Raw genomic sequence first — 11,278 nt, forward strand, 5'->3', positions numbered from 1 at the left:
TGAAAATCCTCTCTAATGAAATAATTTATTTATACCTTAAATTACAGGTGGTAGAGAATTAGGTGATCTTGGAATATTTTAAGTAGCTAAACTAACTGCTAAAAATAAAATAAAATACATATAGGAATAGTAATATTAAGAACATATTATAATATGAAAAAATATAATTTAAAATATTTTAACCTACAGTTTAGATCTAAAACATGAACTTTGCATTGCAATTTTAATTTGTATCTTAATTAAAAAAATATTTAATTGATTTTATTTGAGTTCTACTTTGTAAAGCAAAACTGTATTAGAATAAAGTGTAGAGGAAAGAATAATCTATCCTCAGAGTTGCTGATCCACTGCTTGTTACTAAACATAAATCTTTAAAATCTTTTAAATCATAAAACTTTCACAGGATATTTATATTCACACAAAGGATGGATGCCACTGTATCTTTATCTCTGTAAAAAAAACATAATTACAATGCTATAATTACAATGCACAAAAAATCCTGTGGAAAATATCATCTTTAAAGTTTCTCAATCCTGTACATTCATTCACAACACGTCATGACACAGCATCTTACTTCCCATTTCTCATTCCTAACCCTAAAATACACACGTATGAGCGAGAAGAACACGTTTTTCCTGTTACCCTGAAATATTTCTTGTTTATTCTTTCTGAATTCCTTCTTCCATTTTCTATAGACACATCAACAGCTGTGTGATTTTAAATGTCATCATTGTCATCACCTGATGGGTTTTTTCTTAGCCTGGGTAAAATTGAGACAAGTGTCTGAAATACAGGACCACCAAAAAAGTCAGCTGAATTGTTATTTTTACATTCCAAGGCAGAGTCTGTCAGTCTAAGCGCAGAGTCTTGAACAATGTTCATGTATCACGGCAAAATGTTTCTTCTTCATTTTCCTAGAACACACAACAACCTACTAAGTTTTAGTAATGTCTGTTTTGATGAATGAAATCCATCCTGGAGGTTATCTCTAAATTTAGAAGTGGTTACAGAGCTGAGATACAAGAACGTATTTGGCCTGTTTGATGGTACATCCGGGAGGAGTCCATTTCTAAGAAGGGTATGTTAGAAAATCTAAGAGCTTAATACATCCCAGCACCTAATTAACACCATTCCTGTGGTGAGACATGGTGGTGGTAGTATCATGCTCTGGGATTTTCAGCAGGAGGAACTAGAAAGCTTGTTGCCTTTAAAGGCAACATGGATGAATTTATTTTCCAACAGTACAAAGAGTCACCAAAGCACAGAGGAAAGCCTAGAGAGGAATAGACAATGAAACTAGGAATAGACTCAATGAAAATGGAGGATTGTGTTTTGGAATGAAGGAGAAAGGTCATTATTTACATTTACATTATTTATTGTCCAGTGTCACCCAAATGTGGATGAGGTTCCCTTCTGAGCCTCAAGGTTTCTTCCTCAGATCATCTGGAAGTTTTTCCTCACCACTGTCACCTTATAGGCTTCTCATCAGGGATAAATGTTAGAGGTAAATAGTAACTTAACTTTAAACTTTATCATTTTTATTTTATGTTTCTATACTCCTGTAAAGCTGCTTTGAGACATTTTCCAGTGTTAAAAGTGCAATACAAATCAGTTGAATAAAAAAATATAAAAGCTCAGACTTTAATGCATTTGCAAATCTGTGGCACAAATATTCTCCATTAGGCAGAGCTGGAGAAAAGTAAAATGTACGAAGCTTATAGAGAATTCGGAAAATGTTTCAATTTGACAGTATTTCTATAGAGAGTCATTTCTAAAGGAACAGGGGTATAAGTAAAAGAGATTCAAAATGCAATGGCTGTGAATACTTTCATTTATTCAGTGCATTAACCCAGTGTTTATATTTAACATCTGTAGACTCATTAGGTCTAATAATGCACCTAACATTTCCTTTAAGTCTGACATAATCCCCACCTTCCTGTATTTCTCTTCGGCTGGGTTCCTGGAATGGTCCAGAAATGTATTATGAGACTGTAAATCATTCTGTTGTCCTTCGTTGTCATGTTGTGCCGCATGGTGCTTTAACACTCAAACAAAAAACATCCAGTTTCACTTAACCAGGAGAACCTGTTGCTCCTCTGTCATCCTTGAGATAGTCATCTATCTATTTTCAGTGTTTTGTTTGTTTCAGTAGCTTCTGACCAATACATCAGCAGATTAGTGTATTATCTGGGGTAGTGTTAGGGCTAACTGTTAACCTGTGAATAGTGATGATGTGGAGAAGGAGGGTTTTGGAGGTACAGGGAAATGACCTCACTAACCTATTTCATTATATTCCAATAATTAATTTCAGTCATCGTTGAAACAGAGATATAATTTGCTCAACTGTTACACCGCTAATACTATCCAGATTATAGTTATTTTAATACAAGATGCATAAATTAATCAACCTTCTGACCAATCAGAATCCAGAGTTCAACAGCTAGTGTCTGTGGTCTAATGAGACAAGTCCACCGACTGTATATATGCTTGAGTAGACTGAACATGTTCTATTAATTCTATTGAGTTTTGTTTAGTTCTATTTGAGTATGCTTTTAAATGGACCTTTCCCTTTAACATTCCATTACCATAACAATGCAAAAGCAATTTTACAGAAGGTGGATGAACACACCCACACACATATAATCTTGTTTACATTTTACAATGCATTTTTTAGCTTGAACACTTGCACAAATGATGATGACAGAAATAATGAAACAACCATGGGGCTCTCAATGCTAAGTGTCTTTTAATCTGTAAAGAAAATGAAAATAAAATACCTATTAATAAATGTAGTACATAATCTAATAACTGAGTAAAGCTAATTTAGTAACGTATCTACTAAGCAATCTGATAGGTGAATAAAATCTGTAATATAATATGCATGCGTGTGTGCTTTGGGCAGAACCACTGTCCTTGACTCGACCTGCTGAGACACAAACACACACATTAGGATAGAGGAAGAAGCGATAGAAAAAAAAATTGGTGTTTGGTGTTGAAGCTAGCAATAAAGATGACATTAGCAGAACATCATGTAGATGACTTTATCCCTGTGGGTAACATTTCACTGCCGAAGCTGGTTCAGATGTTTACTAGAAACAGTTATTACTGCATATTGGAGATGTTCCTTTGTGTAGGTGAGCCTTACCTGGTTCTATCCTACACTGGGAAACATGACAAATCCAGGCAGGTTAGTTTTGATGATGCTGGTAATCCAGGGCTGGTACTGTGACACCTTTGTGTACACACCTGGCAAATGAGGCAGACCACAACCCACCCCCCAGCTAGTGATACCAGCCTGAATCCATGTTGAACCCATCTTAGTCACCATCGGACCTCCAGAATCACCCTTCAGAGAGAGAGAGAGAGAGAGAGAGAGAGAGAGAGAGAGAGAGAGAATGTCCATTAACAGTATGTTCATAGTGGGATGTATCCAAAAGGTATTTAATTTATGTTACATATATAAATTACATTTTTCAGATCAGGAGCCAGTGAAACTGCAAGATACTAAATTGAGCTACAAGAGATGTAGGCTAGATTTAATCACTCCGTCATTTTGCTACTTTTAAAATGTCCAATAGGAAAAAATAATGTTTTCCCTACAGATGATTTTACACTGATGATTGTCCACTCATCTGCTATGCTTACAATTCAGTCTTTAACCCATTATCCCAGTACACTCGGGTTCCACCAACAGAATGGAAATGGACTTATGGGACATTTTCAATCAGAATAAACAAATGAATGATTTTTCTGACTGTGAGTCTGATATAAAATGAGTTAGGAGTCTGTCGGCTTTCAGTGTGTTTTAGACGTGTGTTTTTCCCTCTGTTGGAGAACCTTACACAGGAATTTTACTGGTTGAAGATCAAATTTGAGCTGCTTTTTAGATGGACAGGCACGTGGAGCATCTCAGAGAGCAGAAATGGGTTTGATATCAACATTTATTTTGAAGATAAAAACATTTGTGTCGAATAAAATAACCGTTTTTCTTTGTTGTTCTTTTCTATGAATATATTGCCGCTAGTAAGCTAGAAACAGAAATACTTATAAAACAAATACTTAAAATTCTGAGTGTCTACTTGCATATGAGCTTCATATTAACCTTCACTGTGGAGTGGAACATGACAAAGACATTCAGTCATCAACATGGACACAACTGAGTGTGTAAGTCGACTCTGCCCATTGTATTGTATTTGTGGTTCTGTGTGTACCTGGCAGGTGTCTTTTCCACCTTCCAGAAGTCCAGCACAAATCATGTTTTTGGTGATGGATCCAGGTCCCTGGGAAGGCTGCAGTAGTTTGTTGCACATGCTTGAAGAAACAATGGGCACTGCTACCTCCTGCAGCACACTGGGAGAAGGCAGCCACACTACACACACACACACAAACACACACACACACACACACAAACACACACACAGAAATAGGTTTAGTATTGTAGTAACTCCAGCTTTCTAGCACAGTTTCTGGAGCAGATCATCTATATCTATCTCTGTATATGATGGGGATCTACATCTTGAAGGGATCCACAGCTTGAAGGATGTCACAGCTGCAGACTTTCTACTGGTGTCCCCTAAGGCTCAGTGCTTGGTTCATTTCTGCTCTCTTGGTGAAATCATACTCACACGAGTTTTCATCCCACCACTATGCAAATGACACTCAGCTCATCCTCTTCTTCTCTCCCTCAGACATCTTTCTGCTCAGATGTCTTGCAGGTAATCAAAGGAAAACTAAACCAACTGTTCATCCCTGAAGTTGCATCCTCATGTCCATACCTTGTGATCTTCCTGGAAGACCCTTAGACCTTACTCTCTGTTGCTGTACTCAACCTTTGCTAACATCATTGCTATACTGAGTCACTCCTGCAGCTTTTACAGTGTTAGAAGGATTAGTCCATTTCTATCCACACAGACCACTCAGGAGCTCTTCAGTTGTTGAATGCTGCAATCAACTGCATTTTTTTTTACAAGTTGAGCCACATAAAGTTTATGGATTTCTTTAGAGCTGAAATGATACATGTGCTAAATGCTTAATTGGGCCATAGGTAGTGCTGTGGTGAGTTCAGATTTTTCTTTGCTTTGTATTTGTGTTTAGCCTTTAAATCAGTTCTGACTATTTGTGTAGTTCTTTTTTCTATTTCTTTTGGGTTTATTTTATTGGTTAAGATGTGACTAAGGATAGAGGTCACTGCAGCCATCTTAGTTTTTACGTCCCAGCAGCCGTGAAGCAGCAGATGTGTTTCTAGAAAATGCTATATTCTTCTGTTATTTTAGGCCAAATAGGCAGTTGTCTGTAAGTTTATTTGTTTATTCAATATTATTTATGTTAAAAAATTATTATTTTCATGGCATTTAAAAAAGAACATTTGCTGTAAGTTTGCTGTATCTAAGCATATATTAATGCTGAAATGTGTTTACCTTTATTTATACTTTTTATTTTAAAGGTTTTGTGTTTGTATTTTAGTTTCACCAGAATGAAGTAGGATTGAAGAAAAGAAAAACACTAAAAAAAGAAAAGAAAAGAAACTTTGTCCCTTGGTTTCAACTTTTCCTTCGACCCTCATCCTGACCCTCAACTTTCTGTCAATGTGTGACCTACACGCAGCAGGAACAGAATAAACCCAGATTATGGGATTTGAATATGATGGTGAATATGACACAAATTAGAGATTAGAGACATTTGAAATGAAAGAAACTTTGCTGTGAGAATATTTCCATGTTTTTGGTCCACTACAGGAGGAATCGTGAGGAAAGACCTTCTAGACCATAGGTGTCAAACCGGATCCACAAAGGGCTGTGTGGGTGCAGGTTTTCATTCCAACTGAGCAGAAGCCACACCTGATTCCACCTGTTTAATAAACTGATATTGGCTTTCAGTAGACTCAGGTGTGGCTTCTGCTCAGGTGGAATAAAAACCTGCACCCACACGGCCCTTTGTGGATCCAGTTTGACACTCCTGTTCTAGACGGATGAAGAAAGGCAACACGTGGTCCATGATTGGCTGCGATGCTCTGAAGGAAATAGTGATTATCCATCATGACTGCCTGGTCCATACACTCCAGAGATCAGACATCAGGGAAAAGTACACATTATTACAGCATCATTGAAATCAAAATGTTCTGTTCTACTCATATGGACAGTTGGACAGGAGGTTGCAGTGAGTTGTTCTGCTTCCTCACACCTACAGGGTCCTTCATTTGACCTTGAGCTCAGTTTACAGTCTGTGTGAGTTTTGGTGTATGTGTCAAGATGTCAGAATGTGTATACATGTGTCTTACCTCCAGAAGCAATGTCTCCCCATCCTGTGACCCAGCATCTAGTTCCAGTCGCGAAGCTGCTGCCTTTACCTGCCAGACACACTGGTTTGATGTATTTTGTGAAGGCGACTGACTGATTCAAACGCAGCAGAGTGATGTCGTTGTCGTTGGTTGATGGGTCGTAGCTGGGGTGTTTGATGATCTTGGTAACACCTCTGGCAACCTCATTGGGATTGGAGCCATCCTGAGTCTGTTTGCCCATGTACACCACCAGGTCAAGGGGATCACTGATGCTGTGTTCCATACGAGGAGAATAAAAAAATTATTTCCTGCCTTTTATTTACTATCAGGTAATTATTATATGCAGAAATGTAAATGAGATGTTAAAACCTTCCGAAGCAGTGTGCTGCGGTTATGACCCACTGCTTGTTGATCAGGGATCCTCCACAAAAATGGCTGCCAAAGGAAATGCTATGCAAACTGACCTGCCATGGCCATGCACCAGGGGTGGTGCTTTGGCCGCCAACGATACGATTGTTTAAAGGTGCTACACCGCATACTGTGAAAAGAGAGTTGTGTTACAATGGAATTAAAATAAAATAATGCTAATGTTACTTAATATATATTATACGTATATACTTACGTATATACGTATATACTTATATATTAAACGTATATACTTTCTTGTAGATGATGAGAACATCATAAATACTGAATACTACCAAAAGAAATTCTTACCGTTCAGCTGGGTAAAGGATCCTGCAATGAAACAGAGCAACTGAATACAGAGTCATTATAATGTTTAGTTCTCTGATTTTTAGATTGATATTTTTCTGGGCAGTGGAAGCTCAGTGGTTGTAATGTTTGCCCACTGATGCGAAGGTTGATCTTTAGCTTTAAGCTAAGCCCTTAAACCTCTGTTTCAATAAAATGTACAGGTGTCTGACAAATACCAAAAATGTAAATGTACGTGTAAACACGCATGACCTGAAGAACAGCACTGTGAAAATGTCACATAGAAAAAACAAAGATTCTCATGATAGAATTCAATATCAGACAAGCCAAAGTGACTGATGAATTTGTTCTGCAAAGACTCCAAAATGAAAGCAAAGTGGTCAGACATTTGTGATTTTGTCTTATTAGACAGTTATTGGTATAAGTGACAACAACAATAATAATAAAATTAATAATAATAATAATAATAATATGAATTCTGACAGTTCTGTTGACAAAAAATAGAAATATAATAATACATTATGGATAAACTTTTTAAATCATTATTACTATTATTATTATTATTATTATTAGGACATTTTTCACATACAAACTTTACACAAATGTCTTATAGTAAAATATTTTTTGTAAATTAATTAAATTAGCTCACAGTTGGTATTATGAATGACTTACCTTTCACAAATAAGAACAAGAAGAAAATGACAAGCTTGGGCTTAATCATATTGTAAATCTTATTTGTGGTCATTTTCTCTCACTTTATGTTATGTGTGTAAAGTCTCCTTACACTCCTTATATCAACTCCTTTAACAGTGCCTCCTCCCTCCCCTTCCTGTTTGGTGCTACCAGCAGGTAACACTACCTGCATATACTACATACAGAGGTACATCACGATATGGACGTTTCAGGTCTACTCTCTAGAAAACTGTCACACCAAAAAGTTATGCTACATAAATTCTTCCATCATCAGAGGTGACCTCACTGCTTTATCTGGCTCACGCAGATCAACCAAAACAAACTCCTCTTTACTTGCTGTAGTTCTCTGATTATTTCTGCCTAAGAATTAAATTCAGTTTTATTTCTATAGAGCTTTTAACTATGGCCATGGTCACAAAGCAGCAAACGGGGGCAAAAGAAAACTGTAGAAGAAACCTTGAAAGGAACCACACTCAAAAAGGAACTCATCCTCATCTGGGTGACTCGGCAGCTGTATATAGCCAAGTGGAATTGTGCAACCAAGAGCTCCTGAGCAACTTATAAGTCAGCATAATTTCTGAGTTCATTATAGACTTAACACTAATTCCTTCCTGACGGAGTCTTCATATGTTTACTGATGGAGAATGGGGCACAAAACCAAACATCAGCATAACAACGGAGGCTAACACCATGTTTAGGAATCATTTTAATCTCTAGATTTTTCTTTAAGCAGGAGCTATATTACATTACACACTTGATAAATAGTTGTCTTAAATTATACAAGACAAGCAAGTTCCATGAGTCAGGTGAGTGGAACGGCACTTCCTCATACCTGTGGAGTTAAACCCACTGAGGAACAAAGCATTGGATAGCTTCTGTCAACAACAATTTTGACAGAGTTTAGTAAGAAAAGGTTTATTTATTTAACGCCACTTATTTATTTATTTGCTTTAAATATCAGACACCAGCTAATGAGCTGTTTCTCTGTCAGTAGCACACAGAAGGTTTGAAACTGAGCAAAGAAATGAATAATAATTATGAAAGCAAAGTCCTGTTGAATTCTTGATTCTGATTGGTCAGAAGGCAAATCACAGGTTTATATTATAAAAGACTTGTTCTAATTTGTTTCTGTGGTAACAGCTTATTCACTGAGAGCTGTACAGCAGACGATCCTCACAAACAGGTTTGAAAACATATGTAATCATTGATGTGGTGAAGTTTTCTTTAAGGAGATGTTTATTTAACATTTAATAAAAGAGTCTCCAGTGTCATGGCTTTGTAACAGTCAGAGGTAAAGCTGTAACTTCCTGTTATCGCTGTTCTATTTGCCTCATGCAGACCAACCTATATGATATGAATGAAAATTTTGTCAGATGGAAACCCATGCAACTCAGTAACGTAGGAGTATGAACTGATGAAGATGTAGGCAGCTAGCATTCAGCACAGGAAGTGGTTCATGTGAATATTTAATGAACACAGGAAGTGGTAGGTTTTTTGATTACAAAACACACACTGATAACATACATAGATTATGACCTCTACTATAAAGTAACTTTCACGTGGAATGTAGACCCAAGTGTACTAATGCAGTCCAAGCAAGAGAACTTTTTATAAATTTGGGTTTTTATTTTAGAATATTTTCCTACCAGTTTCAGAAAGTATGTAATTCAATTCAATTTATTTGTATAGCACTTTTAACAATGGACACTGAAGTATATAAACACAGAAAAAATGAAAAAGGTAAGTGACTATTTTGTCCCTAAGGTTTATCCCTAATGAGAAGCCTGAGGAGACGGTCATGAGGAAAAACTCCCTGAGATGATCTGAGGAAGAAACCCTCAGAGGAACCAGGCTCAGAAGGGAACCTCATCCTCATTTGGGTGACACTGGACACTAAATAATGTAAATGTTGAAAATGTTGTTTCTACAACAGCAACCAAGAGCTCCTGAGGAACTAATAGTTCAGTGTAGCTTCTGAGTTCATTGTAGACTTAGACTTAGATTTAGTGTCTCCAACATTCTTACCTATACTGAAGTTGACATGGTGATATATTATATATAATGTACACACCCCAGTTTATTATTTAAAATAAAAAAAAAACATTAGATACTCTTTTTTCACTGCGCTTTATGTTTAGTTCCTGATTGTAATTATTAACCCATCACTGTTCTCTTTATGCTAAGGCTTAACTTATGACGATGCTCACACTGGTACTGTTTTATTTATAAATCTATTTATTTCTCATCCATCATTTTTTAGAGGATATTATTCAACTTGCTAAGGATTTTAAATTTAATGCCCCGGCAATGTGGAACAACTTAAAGACCAAAACCTGAAACTTACTGCGCTCCCTTTGCTAGTTGAATTCATGAATAATTCATAAATACCTTTGAGTAAAGACATATTAGAAGTATTACTATGTTAATTTAATTATTGTGTTGTGTTAGCTGGTGTTGTGTGTTTTGCTGCCTGCTCTCTTGTGAAAGAGATTGTGTCTCACTAAGTTTTATACTGGATAAATAATATTTCTAAAGGAAAGAACTGAATATAAGCTTTTAACCTAATCTGTATTTTATCCCTCTAAACCACCACAATAAAATATCATTAGATTCTATTCTGAGCCCCAGCAAAAGCACAAGGAGTGGCACCTGTCCTCTTAACCAGTGTATTTAGACTAACTCTGTTCAATTCTATTTTATTTGTGTAGAGCTTTCAACAATGCATACTGACAAAGCAGCTTTACAGGAATAAGCATGTGAGTGGAATGTATATACACACATGCTCACCTGTCTGTCCTCCCCATGTTTCCATCACACCATGTGGCTGCTAAGTGTACCAGAGATGCCAACAAAACTAAAACTAACAAGACTAGCAATGCAGAACAAACAGCAGAAGCAGTTATAATAGAAGCTTAAGGTAGTGTGTCTCTGAGCCAGTCTCTCGTTTCGAAGGGTGCAGTGTTAATGTCAAACAAATGAGACACAGAGCAAGAATTTAGTTGAACTTCTGATGTGCTTTGTATTAGAAAAGGTTAGAAAGATTAATGCTAAGAAAATAACAGTACAACAATAGATTACATTGGACAGAAAAAAATGAAAGAAATGAAAATAAACCTAAACCTCTGACACTGTGTGGGCCAAAAAATGTCAACGTGTCCTTGTTTATCACTGAATGTTTTTTTCATGTCCCACTCCACAGTAGGGGTTAATATGAAGTTCATAGGTGACAAAGCTAAGCATGCCAGCAAGACCATAAAAGGGCATCTCCATCACATTACCCCCGCTCTTTATATTTACCCCCGCTCTTTATATTTACCCCCGCTCTTTACATTTACCCCCGCTCTTTACGTTTACCCCCGCTCTTTACATTTACCCCTGCTCTTTATGTTTACCCCCGCTCTTTATATTTACCCCCGCTCTTTATATTTACCCCCGCTCTTTATATTTACCCCCGCTCTTTATATTTATCTTGCTCTTTATATTTACCTTGCTCTTTATATTTATCTTGCTCTTTATATTTTCCCCCGCTCTTTATATTTACCCCCGCTCTTTATATTTACCTCGCTCTTTATATTTACCCCGCTCTTTATATTT

At 36.7% G+C, this 11,278-nt stretch overlaps 1 protein-coding gene across 2 annotated transcripts; it reads right to left on the reverse strand.

The window, feature by feature from the left end:
* Positions 1–1,780: 1,780 nt before the first annotated feature.
* Positions 1,781–7,802, reverse strand: LOC131361189 (serine protease 27-like). 2 transcript variants are annotated; one of them, XM_058402158.1, is made up of 7 exons: positions 7,664–7,802; positions 6,995–7,015; positions 6,647–6,815; positions 6,278–6,549; positions 4,212–4,369; positions 3,146–3,346; positions 1,781–2,923 (listed from the first exon to the last, which is right to left on the reverse strand). In XM_058402158.1, exons 1-6 carry the CDS (start codon positions 7,734–7,736, stop codon positions 3,152–3,154), a joined length of 888 nt encoding a protein of 295 aa, XP_058258141.1. In that variant the 5' UTR covers positions 7,737–7,802; the 3' UTR covers positions 1,781–2,923; positions 3,146–3,151. The 2 variants fall into 2 exon arrangements, with proteins under 2 accessions (XP_058258141.1, XP_058258140.1); XM_058402157.1 differs by having other exon boundaries at positions 1,789–2,926.
* Between the last annotated feature and the right edge of the window lie 3,476 nt (positions 7,803–11,278).

This window comes from Hemibagrus wyckioides, linkage group LG11 (genome assembly GCF_019097595.1).
Source record: "Hemibagrus wyckioides isolate EC202008001 linkage group LG11, SWU_Hwy_1.0, whole genome shotgun sequence".
Classification (NCBI taxonomy): domain Eukaryota; kingdom Metazoa; phylum Chordata; class Actinopteri; order Siluriformes; family Bagridae; genus Hemibagrus; species Hemibagrus wyckioides.

What these genes read in the sequence shown, in the direction of transcription:
- LOC131361189 (XM_058402158.1), bottom strand. Translation starts at nt 7,736, where the DNA reads ATGACCACAAATAAGATTTACAATATGATTAAGCCCAAGCTTGTCATT. An exon ending in GCAGCACACTGCTTCGGAAG is followed by an intron (nt 6,550 to 6,646) that starts GTTTTAACATCT and finishes TATGGAACACAG; the next exon opens with CATCAGTGATCCCCTTGACC. An exon ending in GGGAGACATTGCTTCTGGAG is followed by an intron (nt 4,370 to 6,277) that starts GTAAGACACATG and finishes GTGTGTGTGTAG; the next exon opens with TGTGGCTGCCTTCTCCCAGT.